At 31.4% G+C, this 20,015-nt stretch overlaps 1 protein-coding gene across 4 annotated transcripts in view; it reads right to left on the bottom strand.

Moving 5' to 3' along the window:
• The window catches only part of KMT2E (lysine methyltransferase 2E (inactive)), a 77,625-nt gene that overhangs the window by 18,860 nt on the left and 38,750 nt on the right, over positions 1-20,015 (bottom strand). For all 4 annotated transcript variants that reach the window (XM_064487670.1, XM_064487669.1, XM_064487671.1 and 1 more), the window contains 10 exons: positions 19,721-19,801; positions 15,384-15,442; positions 14,267-14,439; positions 10,899-10,937; positions 7,200-7,430; positions 6,952-7,082; positions 5,778-5,895; positions 4,672-4,781; positions 1,473-1,737; positions 479-577 (listed from right to left, as the gene is read on the bottom strand). In XM_064487670.1, coding sequence (XP_064343740.1) covers positions 479-577; positions 1,473-1,737; positions 4,672-4,781; positions 5,778-5,895; positions 6,952-7,082; positions 7,200-7,430; positions 10,899-10,937; positions 14,267-14,439; positions 15,384-15,442; positions 19,721-19,801 — 1,306 coding nt within the window. The remainder of the gene's footprint in view (positions 1-478; positions 578-1,472; positions 1,738-4,671; positions 4,782-5,777; positions 5,896-6,951; positions 7,083-7,199; positions 7,431-10,898; positions 10,938-14,266; positions 14,440-15,383; positions 15,443-19,720; positions 19,802-20,015) is intronic.

Genomic DNA, 20,015 nt, shown 5'->3' with positions numbered 1-20,015 from the left:
TTACGTAAGCCATTTATTTGGTGCTATTATAAGTTTTAAAATTCCATTTTTGTTTTACATTGTATGTATATGCATGACTGGGATATTGTGCTGTGTACCAGAAATTGACACATCGTAACTGACTATAATTTTTAAAAATTATGAAAAGGATACATTTAGTTAATAATAAAAGACATTTTAAACAGTAATTCTGGCATTAAAATTTATTAATCGTACTCAGCTTCAAAAACGTTAAAAAATTTCTTGAATGTCACAAATTCTAAATTGTCTAATGAACGCACAATAAAAATACAGATTAGTTGAAGTTACTTGAATGGTAATGACAAAGCCAAGCAGAAATGCGCAGTGACACATCATGTTTGCTAACTTCAAAGAACAGGGTAAAGCTCCTCCTAAAGGCAGCACCAAGTGCTATGGGAAGAGCAGTGTCACTAAACCCAAGTGACAGCACGAAGCTGCTACTGGCCTCCCGACTTACCATCTTCCTTTTCCTTTCTGCAATCTGTTCCTCTGACTCCATTTCTACTTCATTGCTAATGGGAGTTTTTTCTTCTATATCATCAATAAAATCTGGTTCCTGAAAAATGGAAATGACTGCTTTATAGAAACTACTACTACATCTACAAATTAGACACTGAACTTTGTATTTTCAATGACTTTCAACCACAACTAATTAAACATGTCAAAATTAAAAGTGTACTTAAATCCCTTTCAGACACTTAAAACTGTTTCCTAATTCAAGAAACTTCTCAAAATCATGCAATCAAATAGTTTTGGTTTTCAAAGTGCTAGTCAATAAAGTTCTTATCAATGGAATCCACAAAGCCTTAGGTTTATATTCTTCCCAACACATAAATATATAAATTATTTTACAAAACCCAGTGCCTACAAATAACAAGTGCTCAATAAATGTTTGTTCAACTTAAAACTTACAGGAAACTATCCCTAGAAGATAAGGCACTGGAAGTGAGTAAAACTTTCATCTGCACAGTTAAATGTTTCCTAATTTCTGTTTGTTTAGAGGGCATGTAACAAAATATTTCCGGGTACAGCAGAAGTGTACACCAAACTCTTTCCCCAAATTTATCTTATGTGTTCTTCAGAGAATTTCCTCTCAAAAATCTTATGTCACCCCTACAGAATTTTCATTCTGTTCCAAATATTAAAGGGAAAGAAAAGTTATGGCTTAAGACTTTAATTAAAGAACATTTATTATAAACTTAAGGACAGTGCCATATGAAAGAATTTTCAAAATTACCCAGTCTCAGAAAAATCCTGTATTCAATTCTGCAAGGATTTGCTGGCTGAGCTGTTTCTTAATAGTTTTAACAAATATTGTACAAATTCTAGAGAACCTGTGTTTTACATTTGTGAGTACTTCATTAATTTTTAAGCCATTTTACATAAAACAAAGAGGTTAAAATATGACAAATTAATTTTCTTCTGTTAACGTCTGTCATCAAGTTTAGTACCTGATTATTTGATACCGATAGTCTCAGTGGAGAAAGCTTTCTCTGTTTAGTTTCTGGGCCCTTCATTTTGTTCGCTGTGCCTTCACAATCCAAAGTAGTATTCTGATTTTGTGTATCTTTTTCCTTTGAAGTATCCTTTTCTTTTTTCCCTTTTTTCCTTCTGGTCTCATAACCACTATTGATGTTTTCCGTGGATTCAGAACTGCGTTTTAGAACAGGGCACTCTGGATTTTCTTTGAGGCATGCACAATCCACCTTGTACTTACTGGAAGGAAAACCAGTTAAATATTTATTCGACACATAAAACAGACTATAAAGTTTTCTGATCCATTTTGAGCTGCAACTCCACAAAACTGCAATTCTTACTTTCCATTAATTTGGTAGCTATGACAAAAGAATTTTTATTTTCTCAAAAATAATGTAATAATTAGAAGAAGTTGATTTCTGACCAGAAATTGGACCCTCAATCATTAGGATAACTAGTAATGGTTTATAGAAGGAAAAAACCCAGTAAATTAAAACTTAGTCTTTTTAAAGTAAAATGATACCATGGCTTACATTAAGGCAAAAACCACGTTTACCTCAAAGTGTTATAAAGTATATATACAGAATATGATGAAATACTCTAAATATGACCTAAATAAAAAATACTGTACCTAGGTACAATAAATACCAAATCTTACAGTTCAAGGAATGATTTCAATAACCACGCTTCTTTAAAAAGCTACCCTGAAAAAATTCAGTTAGGCTTCTTTTTGCCTTTTTAAAGTATTCCCTCTTTCAAAGGAAAGCTTAAAAAATAATTGCACTCTCTCTCATCTTCACAGAAGTGATAATTATTACTCGCATTTTACAGATCAGATTAAAGCTCAGAGGGTCAGTATCTTGTCCAAAGCTACACAGTTAGTAAGTGGTAGGGATGACATTCAAATACAGGTCTGAGTCCAAAAGCCCATACATTTCATCTCTTCAGTATTTCTTAACATTTTCTCTCCCTGCTTTATGTCTACCACCAAGATTTGTTCATCTCTAGGATACAACCTAGAGGCCCAAACTAGAGTTAAACAATAATAGAAGCCTCCCACTTTGCATGTTTTGAGTAGTGTAATGTCTGTTCACAATAAAAAATAACTTACTTTTCCAAGTTTCTAATACTCCTACTCATTAATTTTCAACACTGGTAGAGAGATATAAGTCAAACTGCCTAATTCTATGAGTCAGGGGAAGAACTCAAACATCATCTACCCCCAAGCTCTCCAAATCACGTATAAATAGAAACTTGCTGGAAATGTCACAGATATTTTCATTGATTTTAGGGTAACAGAACTGCAAATAATAATGATGGCAACATCTAATGTTTATTAAGCACTTACTTTGTGCCAGGAACTGTTTTAAACCCTTTACATGTGTTAATTTCCTGAATCTTTAAAACATTCCTATTAGGTATCAGTATTCTCCTATTAGACATGAGGTGACAAGGAACAGAGAGGTGAAGAAATCGGTCCAAGGTTACATACTAAGTGACCAAGCTAGGATTTGAAAACAGAGTCAAATTATAAAAAGCTTATATTTTTAACCACTATGGGAAATAGTGTCTCAAAGCAATGAGCAAAAAGCCATTATGCCAAATTTTCCACCTGCAGAGGAGAAAGGAATCACTTTAGTTATCAGGATATATCTGACTCCAACAATCAAGCAGAGATGCATACTGAAGGAAGAGGATTTCAATGAGAGAAAACATAATGGACATTAAAATTTTCTGCATCTAAAATGGAAACTATACAAAAATTTAAAACTAAAATACAGAATGTAGGAAGAAATGAAGTGAAATGCTTATAAACTTAAAAGAATAGGATATATAAAGAAGTACCCTGGCCACATCAGCAAGAAAAAGACTACCCAGGAAAAAAATGGACAGATGATTAGGCAATTCATAAGGGAGGAACTCCAAATGACGAATATATAAACGGATCCTTGGGATCATAAAATAATCAAGGGAAATGGTAATTACAAATATAAAAAGATACTACCATACATGGATTAACATCAATTTTTAAAGTCGTACAATGAAGAAGTGCAGCAAGGAAGTATTGCTGTGAGAGTATAAACTGGTAACTCATCTACATTTGGTAAAAACTGAAGCTGTGCACAGTCTACAACTCAGCAATTCCACTCCTAGGTCCTTATCATGGAGAGAACATGTATACACACAGGATTTTTTGTAAATCTAAAAGTGCACTAATAGTGGAATTGATAAATGCCATCAGCAGTGAAAAGAAATGAACTAGAGCTCCACATAACAACAGAACTAAAACTCACAAAAGTAATGAATGAGAAAATATGAATGCAAAATAATAAAGATTATAATTTACATAAAATTTTAAAATATACAAAATAGTAGACACTAGGGATATCTACAGAGTAAAAATATTAAACTCACCAAATTAAAGATGGCAGTTATCTCTCATAAAAGAGGGAAGAGACACAACATTGTAAAATGACTATAACTCAATAAAAAAATGTTTAAAAAAAAGAGGGACGAGAGATACAATCTGGCTGCTAAACACGAGGGGCTTCAATGTTAAGTTTCATTTCTTAATTTGGGAAGTAGGCACATGGCTTTTATGTATTATTACTTTTATTTTTTAAGTTACATTTTTAAAAATTTAAATTGAAGTTTCTATACTCAGAATTAACTTTTCCCCCCCAGTGTTTCAGAACAATATATTGTTCTCAGAGTCCCCTTGCAGACTCTCAAATGAACCCTTTCAATTTATACTGCAAGAGAAATTTGGCATAATTTCTTTTCTTTTGAGGGGCAAAAGTGAACTCATTCATACTGATTAACCAAATTAACTGAATGACTAAATTGTATGTCCTACCTAATATACAAGAAAGAAAGGAAGGAAAAAATTTTCACATAAACAAGGTCAATTTTGTATTGCTGAATTAGGATTACTAATTATAATACTACAACCACTTACATTACAATAATAATTAAGAAAAGTCTGGAAAAGAACTAAGCAACAATGCTGTAATGGAAGCTGATACCAAAATGCTTGTTTCCAATTACTTTTAATTGCCAAATGATAAATAAAAATAAAAACCTATAAAAGTAATGACAACCCCTAAATTTTTATGAGGACATTAAAGAATTATTTCACAATAACAGATATCATATTTACAGACTTGAACTTACCAATTCCCATAGTCAAAATCAAAAGCAATAGTAATTTCAGTTCCCTTTGGAATACTTTGTATAGAATAAATGTAAAGATGTATGGTTCCATCTTCAATTTCATGCCTCACCTGTTAAAAGAATAATTTTCTATTTCCATAAAAATTTTCTTATTTCTAGAAATTATTTACCTTAAAACATCTCATCCTGCAGTTTTGAAGACTATTATTTTCAAAGTAATTCACAAATACAACATGGAAAACATGATGTTAATAATAAGACATGTAACATAAATCAGTGTTTATCAACTGGAAAGGAGGTACATCAATGCAAGCAATGATGCAGGCTCTAATAGCATCAAAAAGAAAATACTGTATTTCTTCAGTTCTATAATGCATATTTTTTCACCTTTTAACATCTCTGAAACTGGGAGTTTTACAAGTGAGAGCATCTTTGATTTGATGAGATGCAATAGTGGTACAGTTAACACAATACTTTTCTATGATAGACACTGTTCTAGGTACTTTACATATATTAACTCCTTTAGTCCATGTAACATGTTTTTACAGATAAAACTGAAGCACAGACAAGGTTACAAAGCTAGTCAGTCAAAGAGAAGACATGAATCTGTAAGTCTGCCTTCAAAATCTACATTTTATATAACTATAAAACATTTTGGCATTGTAAAAAGAACAAAGCCAGAAATATTATTTTATGTGTCACTTTTAAAACACAATTTTAACCATAATAAAGATTTTTTTTAATTTAAACCGCACAATTTTATTAAAAAAAAACTTACAGTGGCACCTATAAAACCTAATTTAGCTTTCAGTTTTGTCATCTACTTCAATCAAATCACAGCATATATTTAACTCATTAAGTAGAGCTTCCAGAATAAACAGAAGTCAAATATCTTCTCTCACAAAGAACATCATAGTATCTTCAATGTACAAAGTAATTTAAGACCTCACAGACAGTATCACCTAAATTTTCACAATGGAAGGATGCTGGGTAGTATAAAATGCATCAACAGCTAAAAAGTGTTTTAGGCCACCAGATTTTTGTGCTTAATACTGAGTCTACACACCCTCTACCCCTGCCTCCCAAAAAGATTTCTATAAGCTTACCTCTGCATTGGGTGTACAAGAACGCCTGATGAACCGAGCCTCATTCCCAAAAGTCCTTGCATCAACACACATTTCTAGCCCATGAAATTTAGAATAGAATAAAACAAAAGGGTATGGTCTACAAAAAAAAAAAAAAAATACATTAGAAACTATTAACATTTTGAAATTAGTAATTTTCTAAAAGACTCATTGTAAATAGGGAGGCCAAGATTTGAAAATTGGAAGTCTGAAACCAGAACCTGTTCTTACCCACCAGTTAATGCTAATATTTTTTTACCTGCTCCTATAACCTTGTCCAAATCAAAGGTAATTAATTGAAGGTGGGAATTCAAATTTAAAATAAAAAGGGGGTGACTACTCTTTACATAAGGATTCATAATAGGATGCTCCTAAAGTTCCTCTTAGTACATTTAAGTGCTTGATTTAGAGCTGTTTCAGATCAAATCTGCTATATAAAAGGGAAATATTCTTGTATATCTTTCATATCTTAAGTAAAAACTCAAGTTATAACAATAAAAATATTTTTAATAATTACAGTATATAGGCTAAGAATGCTATTTCCCTAGAGATACAAACATATTTCTAGACCTCAGGGAAGCACAGGTTAGTTAACACAGATTACATCAATTCCTACCGACCTCCCCACCCCCCGCGCCCCAAATCACAACCGATAGAAGAGGTTTCCAAAGCCCTCCCAGCACCAAGAAAGTAAGAGTTCAAAGTGGTGGCAATAATGTAAGACCAAATCTAACATCCTCTAATAAAAGCAGAGGTTGTGCCTGTGGTCATCAACAGTCTTTTCAGGATCTAGCGATTATAACAAATGAGGAAAGGTCCTGGATGGAAAGGTTCTTTATAATCTCAGGTTTTTCATTAAAGTCAACCTATAATGCTGCAGTTTACCTTTGAAGTAGATTGTTTTAGGAGTGCCAGCAAGATAGAGATGGTTAAGAGACTAAGGTATATCTCTTCATTTTTTATGTTGTTATATTTTATTATAGTTCAAAAGTTATTTTTCAAGTTCAACCACACTAGAGTTTTAAATACTAAAATGATCACTTAGAAAACAAAATACACATAAACATAGGATCATTAAATATTTAGCATTCAAACATAGCAAAAAATTCAATACTTAACTACAGGAAACGAACATGAGAAAAATCAATGAATATACCTCTTAAAGAAATATCCATTTGCTTCAAACTGTTCTCTTAGCATAAACTTCCCTCTGTATTCAATGATAAGTGCATCAGGAGGTAAATCTTTTGCAGATTTCAGGATTTTCTTATTTTTGTGTATATGGCTCTAAAATCAGAGAAACGTTGAGAATAATTAAACCAGACTACTTTCAGTTTAACTACTTAGGACATACAGTAGAAAAAGGTTTTTGTTTTATCATTTTTTGGCAAATGATACATTTACCTCTACAGGAGGTTTGAAGAGCAAATTGTTGGTATTCAAATCTGATTTATTTATCTCTTTTTTGTCATTTCCGTTGCCTAGTCTCAGAGCTATTCTTTGTGCCTCCCTTTGAACTCCCTCACTGTATTGGTTATTATTTGCCTCTTCGTATCGATCCATCCATGCTTTGATTTTTGTCTCCCATCCAAAATTTGAACCATCAGATGAAGGATCAATCTCTGGAGCTGAGCCCTAAAATCACAGCAAACTAAGCATTAATATGTGGACTTGAAGTATTTATTATACACACACATGCACACGTAATATGACTGTCTATATAAAAGAACATAACGTAAATGAGAAATAATGATAGGTTTTCTAGGTTGGTCTTAGTTTAAAAAAAAAAAAAAGACAAAAAAAAAAGACCATAAATGAGCAGCCAACTACATTCTGCATGCCAGACAATCAAGAGTTGGAAAACTGAAGGGAGCGGAGTTCAGTTGAATAGAAGAAATTTAAGCTTCAATGTCACTACTGTAGCCAAATGGAGGCTATCAATAAAATTGCAAATATCCAAAACTTTGGAGTCATTGTCAGCTAATGGTTAAAAAAATGCATATGTAATTTTTTTGAGACTGCCAATATCTAGTCTGTACTTACAGTTCTATTTAACCAGAATAAATTTGCAATTATTATGTAAATTACACATACAGCATATAAAGTATGAGCTTATTTTCTGATATAACTTTTAACATTTTATAAAAATATACTTTGATATCTTAATTTTGTATAATTCCAAGATACATAATCAACTGTCCACATGATAAATTTGACATGAGAATAAAATGTCTCATAGAATGTGAACAAGGACCTTCAAGCTTAAGTGCTTGCTCCTCCTCTATACACCCTATTAAAACCTGTAAGATAAGAATGCTAAATGTCAAGCAATGAAAAGTTACAACCTCTCAGTATGTTTTACAAACAAAAAAGGAACCCTTTTCTCATTGGAATGCAATTTATAGAAAGGCATAATCACCACACATTTAAAAAATTTATGAATGCCTGGACTCCCACAATTTTTTATTTGCAATCTTAGGATGAAAATCAATTAATGCAAATAACAAAACATACTGTATCTTAACAGCATCATTCACATTTATAACAGATTTAAAATCACAGATTTCATGGAGATCCTTATATGTGCTATTAGATGTGTACATGGGTACAGGAACACTTACTAAAATTCACCATATGGATAGTTTCATATAAGTAACTAATATTTATTACAAAAAGTATTCTTTTCTACAATGTAACAAACTATAGTAAGTTGCTCAACTATTTCATAGGGGTAGGTTTATTTCAGCAATTGTTATTTTATGGACTTACATATTCTACATTATAATGACCACTTGATAAAGAATAGATTTTTACACAAATAGGAGACACTACATATTTTTTGGTCTTTATTTTTATTTTCAGAGTTTTCTACAGTAAATATGACTTAGATAATACAAAAATGTTTTTTAAATACTGTATACAGACACACAGGTTACAAGCACTCTTTTGCACTCTTTATTCCTTTCATTCATTCATTTATATTGATGTATAGTTGAATTTACAATATTAGTTTGACATACAACATAGTGATTCAAAAATTTCAAAGATTAAACTTTATTTAAAGTTATTATAAAATACTGGCTATATTCCCTGTGCTGTACAATATGTCCTTGTAGCTTATTTATTCTATACCCGTAGTTTGTACATCTTAATCCCCTAGCCCTATCTTGCCACCTGCACCCAACTGGTAACCACGGGTTCTCGTTACCTGTGAGTCTGCTTCTGTTTTGTTATATTCATTCATTTTATTTTACTTATTTATGTATTTTTCAGATGCCAATGTCTCTTTTATTTCTGCTAGAATGCGAGTTATATGTCTCCACGGTCGGCGGTTAATATGGTAATCTGTTTCCAGCAGAGTTGCCGATGGCCTTTTTTTTTTTTATTGAAGTATAGTCAGTTTACAATGTTGTGTTAATTTCTAATGTACAGCATAGTGATTCAGTTATACATACATATATATTCCTTTTCATATTCTTTTTCATTATAGGCTATTACAAGATACTGAATGTTTTATTCCTTTAAATTCCACATAAGTGATAATATACAATATCTGTCTTTCTCTTATGAGACACTACATATTAAGGTTTTCCTCAGCTTTATTAAAGAAATCTATTGTTTTTCATTTTTCTTTCTTTTTTGCTACCTTCTTCTCCCCCAAAAAATCCTCTACTAATTTGGTGTATATCTTCTATATCTTTTCTATTATCTCTTGGGCTTTCAAATACTACAGAATTACTTATTTGAACTGTAATGATCTTAAAGAGACATCTTCAAGTTAAGGAAAAGATTTTCAAAAATGCATAAAGCATTTTTAGTTTTACTTCTTTAGTCACTTTGTTATGTAATAAATGAAAATATTTCAATTAAGTAAAAGATGCTCCTTCCTCTTTAAACCTGCTATTCAGATTGGAAAGAACAAAAATCACTGGAGTATCAATAGTTTCAACAGTTTAATAAAAAATCTTTTTCAGATCTCTTTATTTTGTGTCAGAGAAATCCCATAAATAGAAGTTTAACATAGTAAGTATGAAGTCCTCAACTTTAACATATAAAAACATTTTATGAAACTTTGGACTTGCAGTATGCTGAGTAACATGTATTAACATTCTTAAGAAAGAGTTACAAAACTTTGCAAGAATAATCATTGCACAGCTGTTTAATGATGTTTTCCAGAAAGGTGGAGTAAGTAATAATTATTATGTTTTGTATCACAGAGACAACAGATGTATTGTAATGTGCTCCCTCATCCTATTTTAGTATCTGGCAACTCAAGAAACTCATTGTATTTACTATCTAACCTAGAAAACTATAGTAACACTGTACACCTAACCTCTGTCATCCAACACAAACCTATCTTTTAGTGGGAGGCAGAGATGGGGAGCCTTGCTTCTCTCAGCAATCTTGGCATCTACAAAATCGAGGATGTATTCCAATTAACTCAAGGTGTAAGTGACTAGTCTGTACTTACATGGTGGATCTATGTTGACTGTATAGTATTTTTTAAAAATTATTTTTATTTTGTTTTGTTTTGTTTGGCAGGGGAGGTAATTAGGTTTATCTATTCCTTCCTTCCTTCCTTTATTCCTTTAATGGAGGTACTGGGGGTTGAACCCAAGACCTTGTTCATGCTAAGCATGCACTCTACCACTGAGCTATATTGTCCCCACCACATTATTTTTAAATAGTATTTTATAAATTACTGACTGGACTAAATAACTAGAATCACAATTATGCAAATGAGTAAAATTTCAAATTCCAAATGTGATTTTGCATTCATATGTCTAGTATCCTAATACAAAGTGGTACTGGAGACATGGAATATAAGGATAACTAAAATTCAGATTACCCAAAATTTTAATATTAGAAATTACTTATATATCTCCTCCTTTTGTTTAATGTTTTAACAGTGTTAATAAACTCCAAGAGTGGTATATTAACCCAATTAAAATTCTCTATGGTCTCACTTTGAGTAAAGATAACAAGGAATGAAATGACACACAATGAAGAGGGCATAAAGGAAAGATTATAGACAAGCAACTACTAAGTAAGCTCTTGAATAACTGACAATTGATAACAAGGCCTTAAATTTTATATGTTTACCTTGACTCTTGATGATTTCCTAGATCCTTCACGAAAGGCCTGAAATAGAACCATGGAATTCTGAGTTAGGTTTTTAAAAACTGGATATAATTAATATTTAAAATGAGTTCACTCAAGCTTTTTATTGAAGGCATATAAATAACAAGAAATTTGGTAATAACCAATATAGCCAGAACTAAGGAAATGTTGAAGTAAAGTTATCTACTAGAATACTATACTATCATTAATTAAAAATAGAATACAGACTATGTAAGAACATGAAAATATGTGTAAGATACAATGCTAAGAACATTTATAAATTTTCTGTGTGCTCAATATTACAATCATGGAAAAATACTTGTTAAAAGTTGGAAGAGTATTAAAAATATTACAGCAGTTTTGTTCAAGTCATGAGATAAGTTTTGGGGGATGATAAAATAATTTTATTACTTTAATTCTCTAAGTCAACTAGCAAGTAATGTTTGAGCACTTACTGGGACTCAAATAATAAGCATTTGTGGTAAACAGAGTTGTGCTTACTCAATAAATATTTAATGGGAGCTCTCTAATCTGCTGGGTCCTAAAGCAGTATTTACAACATTTTAATTCCTAGCCTCCTCACTACCCAACTTCCAAAAGTGTAAACTATTTAGAGAGACTAACAAACATAAACCTAGAATAAGCAATATAGATCCAAATATATTTAAGTGCCAAATATGTATGCAGACTGTATGTTGCAAGAGAGTAAGTTTTATTTAAAAACAAACAGACAGACAGACAGACAAACAAAGCAGCAGCAGCAAAGAACCTTCATGTAAAAAAACATGGAAAAAGAGCCAGGTGGACCCTGGAAAATGGATATATTCAGACAGGTGGACAACTGAAAGGAATACAATTCTGGTACAAAAGAAATATGAAAGAAGGCATGAAGTAAGAGTCACATTTAAGGAAAAACTAATCTACCACACTTGTACCTACTGAAAATAGTATGACATAAGACTGTCTAAAAAAATGTAAAATTAGGTCATGGAAGCCTTATTTTTAAGTCAGATTTTAAGATTCTGACTTAAATACTGTATGTTCACTATGATGGAATCATAGGAATCCATGAAACACTTCTGAGCAGAGAACAATACTTTTAGAAACTGTCATAACCAAATGCAGAATGGGTTGAAGAGAAAAGAGGATAAAGTTAGAGAAATTAAAGGAGATATTACTGCACTACTATGAGGTAATGAGGCTGTAGACTGGATTTACAGAATAAAAAAGGAAAAAAAAACAATATATTGAAGACAGACTCCCACCCACCCCCAAAATCAATAGTGCTTTTGACAATAAATCTGAGTATCAAAGACTAAAGATGACTTTAAAAGATTTTTAAACATGGATAATGGCTGTGCTGTTCAAACAAAGGAAGGATATGAAATATGGTGAAAGAAGATACAAGTCTGGTTTACAGAGGAATCACTGGAAGAAAAATGGAAATGAACATTCATAGGCAATATGTGCTGACAATGGTTTTATGAACTAAAAAATTAGAATCAAGTTTAAAAAATTATTTTCAAGTAAAATTAGAAAATACTACTTAAAAAAATCCTAACATATGGGTCATAATACACAATCCATGTCTTTTAACATTTGATTCTGCATTATTAATAGTGTTAACACTTCATGTCAAAGTCCTGAATTGCTGAAACACCAACACCACCTTAATAGGGTTTTATGAATATTTTAAAACTGCCATCTGTCCAGAATGTCTACTGTTAACTCTATTCACATTTTTAACAATTAGCCATAAAAACAAGCTGAATAAAAAGCAAAACTGTATATATTCTTTTGCTATATATTTTTATTACATGTTACCCCCAAATAATAAAAAAAAACTAAACAGTAAAGTGAAATAGATGTTTTATACCCAGTTCCTGGATTTTTTTTTCTAATCCTTATCAAGTATTACCAACTTGAGAGAAAAATATCTTTTTAAATATACAGCAATATTCTGAAATAAATATGATGCAATCCAAGACAGGACTGATTCATTTTAAATAGCCAAAAATTATTCCAGCCAGAGAAAATGCAAAAATCTATGCTTTATTCAAAAAATAGATTTGTTAAACTAAATGACCTAAAAACAGGACTATATAAGGGTAACTTTTCCAAGTAACTATTATACAATAAACAAAGAGGAAAACATAATTTGGAAGCAATAGATGAAAAAGGTTGAGTCAATACCTATATGTGAGTTCCTAAATTGTAAAAGGCATTTAATAGACATACTAAAGCATTGACAGTCTCTTTCTCTGTGTACGTTACAATCTGAAACAAAGAAAAGTAACAACGAAGTAAGGCAAAATGTGGTTAAGTGCTACAATAAAAGATTCAAGTGCCATAATGAAATGCAAAGAAAGATGATCATATTCAGCAGGAGAAAAGCAAATTCTATGGAAAAAGTAGTGCTTGAGATGGGCATAAAGTATAGCAGGAGTGAGTACAAAAGATAAAGATGGAGAAGAGAATAGTCTCAATAATAAAGGGAAAACCATAAGCAAAGGTAACATATCCACAAAGTATAGGTGAAATTTCCTAACAGTGAACTGTCCAGATTGAATAAAATACAGGTAGAAGAGTAGCAAAACTGGAGAAACACACATGTGAGGACTGCTAGAATCAAGACTTATTTTACACAGGGAGGTAAAATTAGAAAATGAAAAATGTATTTAAAAGTATATCCTGCCTATTAAATAACCAAATAATATCATGAAGAATTACCTAAAAAATAAAAGCTTTTGGGGGAACCTTAATTTTTTATCTAGGTATAATTTCACTCTATAATAGTTAAATAGTCAATGTGAAAAGTATTTTTTACTTTATATGACAAACACCTTCATTAGCAATTGTAACAAACTGCATGAAAAAGTGGTTTATAGTTTTCTGTCAGCATTATCCTGGTGATAATCTATTACAAAAAATTAAGTGAAAAAAATCTACATGGTAGTAAGAATTCAACAAATGTGGAGCCTTATTAAAATGATTAAATATGATTCAGAGATTTACAATTATAAACAAGCATTCACAATCATTTTATGCTCCTCTACCTCTTTATAAGCTATTAGAAATTTAGAACTGTTATTTGTTTTCTAAAACAGCAATCTTTTCTTACTTTAGCTTTTGCATTTCTATGACTAGTCTCCTTAGTGATGATTTCAAAGCCGTTTGCAAACATTTTTCTGTATTCCATTTCAATCTTCAAAACACATTAAAATTTTTAAGAGTTTAATTAAGCTTAGATCTTGCCACCTTTTCTAGCTACTATCCATTACTCTTCCTGCCTTTCCTATGCAACTCCCACCACTTCCTATCTATTCATCCTCAAAACAGGAAAAACTTACTTTTTTATATTTTGAAATGTTTTGCTCTTTCTCTCCACTTTTTTTCCTTCTTTTATCATTAACCTTGGAAACTCTTGAAGCAGTTAAAGTAATCGATGTTGGGGTATGCTGAAATGCAGTATATAATTCCACAGGAACCTCATCACCACTCTCAGTTGCACTGGTATCACCATCTTCAAAGACAAAATAAAAATTATTGCACAAGTAATACTTCTATTTCAAACCATAAAACAGCAATTCATATAACAAACTATTATATCCCCATCTTTCTGAAGAATAAAAAATTTTTTTCATTTCCTCATTCACCTCATACATAGTAAGATAGATTTAAATGCAAACTGCAAATGTCATTTCTCATACATTAAATTAGAAAGGATATAAAAGTCTGACAACACACTCAGGTCATGTGACTGTGGGAAACAGACACTTGCAAACATTTCCAGTGGAACCCAAAATTCCTACAAAGGGGAATTTAGTCATATCTAGCAAAATTCTATAGGTCCTTACCCTTCACCCAACAATCCTATTTCTAGGGATCTATCCAAAGATAAAGTGGTAAAAGTACAGAAAACCTTATCTAAGAGGGTTTCATTGAACTTACAATTTGTAATAACAAAAACAGAACAAAACAAAAATAACAGAAACAACTCAAATGTCCATCTAACAGCAACAGTTCAATAAATTATGATTATTCAAATTCACCTATAATGGTATCAACATGTTTTAACCCAAAGTGAAAGCTGTAGCATATATTACACTCCTAAACCCTCTTTATAAAAATGAAATAAATATTATTCCACATAATCAATTAATGGATCATCATCTTTGTGCAGAACAAACATTTTATTCTTTAAAACAATAGGTTATCTATATGCAGGAAAAAATGGATGATTTAAATTTTTTATTTGTTTTCCTCTGGTCTCCATATTTCCTAAAATAAATACATTATTCTATAAAATCTGTAAAAAAGAATATTTAAAAATCTATACCTGAGATTGTAAATTATATATACAATTAGTGTTCGTCAGTAAGTAGTTTACGTCTGACTAAAAATATTAGGGCCACTTATTCTCTCAATCATACTGCAGTTAATTTACTATAGATACTTTTCACCCACCTGACATATTTTCCCTTTTCCGGCGTTGTAGGAGCACCGCCCTTTCTTTATCCAAACTCCTGCATTAAAATATTAACATGATTATTTATCAAACTTTCAAAAGTTCGGCTATAAAGCAGATCTATTTTAAAAACAATAAACTTTAAAATTTCTTTAATGTTCTTACTGAAAAACAAACAGTATAAAATATATGTACTATTCCTTGCCTTACTGTTTAGATGTGGTCTAGCATAATTAGCAGTAGATTCCAGTTAAGTGACTCTATTGTACTCTGCTAAGAAATTAATTTTTTACTTAGGAAATTAGTACTTTTTTTTTTTGCAAACAATATTTAAAGCAAAAAGTCTGGGAAAAAATGTTTCTGTAATTAAAACCAAAAATTAAATTTCTTAAAAAAAATGTACTATTAGATTCTATTTGCATCATTACCATTTGCCTAAAACTTTTTCCATTTTTGAAATAATAAACACGAAATAGTTAGCAAGTAATGTATTTCATTAATCTCCCCTAGCCTCCACTCATGAACTACATCATCCCTAGTAATTGTTTTTTAACTTGCCCCTGCCCCTACAATGTGTTCAATGTCTAAATTTATTAGTCTAAAGGTCAAATAATTAGATACTTTTATTATATGGGAGAATAAAGGCTCTAGACTGAAATGCCTATTACTGAGTAATAGACTTTCCTTAATGTACAGTAGGACATGAAACTATCCTAGCATCACTGATAATTATTCCAGTTATCACAGAATGTTACTATGCAGATATCATTCAAGTGACTGCCATCCCTAAAGGACAGTTTTTAACCAACTCTCACTGAATTCAACAACAGGTATTTACCCTATCAAAAAGGACCTGGCAAAAGGTATTGTAAAGGGAAACAAAAATAACATGGAAAAACCTCACTCATAATAAAAGAATGCAAAGTATAACACTGACTACCATTTCTCACTTACTTAAACTGGCAAAAAACCAAGTCTGTCAAACACTCTACTGTGAGGCTAGGGAAAAACAGACATGCTTATCCATTACTGGTGGAAATCCAAAATTGTACAGCTCCTACTGGAGGGGAATTTAGCAATATCTGACAAAATTTTACATACACATTTACCTCTTTACTGAACAGTATCACTTATATTTGCAATTACAAAAGACTGGAAACAACTCAAATGTCCACTCAAAAGGTTCATTAAACATGAAAAAGACAGCATCTTAAAGCTGTAGAAAGAAATGGGTAAATCTCTATATGCTACTATGAAGTGATCTTCAGCATATATTTTTAAGAGACAAAAAGAAAGTGGCAAAAACTCCATGTAATATACTACTGCTTACCTAAGTAAGGAAGAGAATGCAAATACATACGTGCATATCTGGTTTTAGTGAGAAAATAAACAATGGAAGGAATAATCAATTTTTAAAAAATGTTTACTTCTGGAGTTGAAGGAACATGGGTGACAGAAGTTAGATTTATCTGAATACACCTTATTTTAAATACTTGACTTCAGAACAACAGGACTACTTCTTACATAATTAAACAAGCATATATTATAAAAATGAAATATAAAAAGCAATCTTTAAAAATAAAAAAAACTGGATTACTCATTCATTTCTGGTAGGAATGTAAAATGGTACAACTACTCTGCAAAATAATGACAATTTCTTATAAAACTAAACATGTAACTACCATATGACCAAGCAATTACACTCTTGGGCATTTATCCCAGAGAAAACAAAACGTAGGTTACATCAAGACTTGTATACAAATGTAAACAGCAGCTTTACTTGTAATAGCCAAAAAGTGGAAATGACCCAAATGACCGTCAATGGATGAATGGTTAAACAAACTCTGGTATGTATATACCACAGAACACTACTTAGTAAAGAAAAGAACAAAGTACTAATATATGCCACAAATTGGCTGGCTTTCCAGGGAATTATGCTAAATAAAAAAAGCCAGTTCCAAAAGGTCATATACTGTGTGATTCCATTTATATAACATCCTTGGAAAGACAAAATTATTGAAATGGAGTACAGATTAATGGCTGTGGGTCAGGGATTGGAGGAGTAGCAGGTGGGAGATGGGGGTGGCTATAAAAGGCAACATAAGGGATCCTTGTGATTGAAATGCTTTGTCTTAGCTGTATCAATGTCAATATCCTGGCTGTGATATTGTATTCACAGTTTTGAAAGATGTTACCACTGAGGGAAACTGGGTAAAGGATACACAGGATCTCTGTATTTTTTAGCAATTGCATGTGAATCTACATTACTTCACAAAGTTCAATTAAAAAATAAAAAATAAAACCTAAGCCAGAAGTGTGTACCCAGTTGGTGTTACAACCACAGAGTGAAACTCTTTAAGGAACTTTAAACACAATAAATAAACTGTACATCCCTTGCGTAAAATACCTTACGGGAAAAAAAGTTCTAAACTATTTTACATAATCATATTGCTGGTGCTAGTGTTAGTATTGTTACTCTGAGACTTATATTCTTCTATGGGATTATGTAATTGAGTAAATTATGTGATAATCTAGTTAACACTATTATTTGTGTTGTTGAAAACTAGGAAAAAAGGAGGTACAGAGAGAATACAGAAACAGTTAAACAAACACCTTATACAGCTGACCCTTGAACAATGTGGGGGTTAGGGGTGCTGAAATGCAGAGTGTGTAGTACTGTGGCATTTACTGTTGAGAAAAATCTGTGTATAAGTTGACTCACACAGTTCAAACCCATGTTGTTCAAGGGTCAACTGTATGCCTAAAGTTAAACTGCTATTATCAGTATAAACTCATGTTATTTTAGAACTAAATATTCTAGTTTTGTCTACTAAAAAGACCTAGGAACAGTGAGTAATACTAGGAAGGAGCATGAGAAGCTCTCAGATTCTGACACTGAAAACCAATTCTGAGTTTGGGGCACAAAAGTATAAGAAAAGCTCGAGACATCTTGTCATACCAGACAGCGCAAAGCTATTAAGTATGACCAAAAATGCGACAAAATTTGAACATAAAAATATTTCTGACAGACTGATATCCAATATGCTTAAATCCCTGAGTTCATAATGATACTTAAAAATCTTCTCATTATTCCAAATGCTCATAAATAAAGGCTATGAATCAACAAGCATTTATCCTGCCTTTCCACACTGAAATACACATTAAGAGAACTGAATACTTAAAATGGGGAAATTTTCTATAGAAATATTCCAACTACTAAGTGATGAGCAACAGAATTAAATTGTTACTAATTTGCAACCTTTAATAAATGAACAGATTACAAGAATGACTAGCAATGGGTCCCATGCAGATAGTCAGATAGTATGTGTCACCTGACAGAACACAGTCTATAAAATAGTCTTAGCAAAAAAACCCAAAAAAACCCCCAAAAATCTTAAATCTGATCATAAACCCATTTATAGAAATGCAGATACAGAAAAATCTGTTAAATCATAATAATGCAATTAACAAACTCATCAGGATGAATAATTCAGTCCCTTAAAGAAACACACTGCAAAGGAGACTGGGGTTGGTGGGGTAAGGGGTGTAGGTTTAGATTACTAGAGATTTAAGAGATGTTTATCAACCAATCAATCCTTAAACAGTAGCTGGATGATAACAGATTTTGTTGCAGTTAGAGAATAGATTTTATGGTTATGTATTTTTAAAATAATTCTTTTATAGATATATACTTAAAAATATACACAAATAGATATACTGAAATACATAAGGATACATATGAATGAAAGAATACATTTGGGATCTCCATTAAAACATGTGAAGGAGAAAAATAAATGGCAGTGTAAATGAAAAAAGATTGTTGATAACTGTTAAAGCAGGGTGGTGGAAATGTGGGTACTATTTTACTATACTATTTTACTTTTATATAGGTTTGAAATGTCCACTAAAAAATTTTTTTTTTGAAATCTCAAAAAAGAACTGGGAAGAAAGCACATCACTGCCAATAGGCAGAATGATAGTATAGCCCTACAAAATTCTGTAGGTAAGAGAAATGTCCTGCTAGGAACTCTTTAACATAGTGTACTCCAGGGGAAAAAAGATGTCATCACTTATAAGATGCACTGTTATTTTACATCTCATTAATAAAGTAAAAATCCTAGAAAATAAATCATGATATATTATCAATGAAAAGATTATTCCTGATTTTAGATGTCAGAATAAAAAAAAAACCCCATAAAAATGAAATGTGTATCTCAGATCTGATGAAATATAGTAATCCATTAATTGTTTAATCTAGAATTCATATATAAACTTCTATTAACTTAAGATTACTTCAGTAAAATTATTGGCAATTTTATTGGTATGCACAACTTACCTAGGCTGACAACGTTCACATAAATATGTATCAGGAATATGCTGCCTGTCAATCCCCATGCAGTCAATATGTTGCCAAACACTTAAAAAAGGGAGAAAAAAAAAAGCACAACGAATAAAACATTATTAAAGTCATCCTTAAATTAAGATTTGATATTCCATGTAACTATCACTTAGTCAGTGCCTACTTTAACACTGTAAAAGGTCCTGTGAAGAATTTATAGAAATATGTCCTCAGGGAGATAAAGCTTTGAGATACAAAAGCAAGAGGACAAATATAAGATACTATATATATG

This window comes from Camelus dromedarius, chromosome 7, assembly GCF_036321535.1.
Source record: "Camelus dromedarius isolate mCamDro1 chromosome 7, mCamDro1.pat, whole genome shotgun sequence".
Taxonomy (NCBI): Eukaryota; Metazoa; Chordata; class Mammalia; order Artiodactyla; family Camelidae; genus Camelus; species Camelus dromedarius.
The sequence above is the reverse complement of the archived record's forward strand: the minus strand, read 5'-3'. Positions and strand labels throughout refer to the sequence as shown.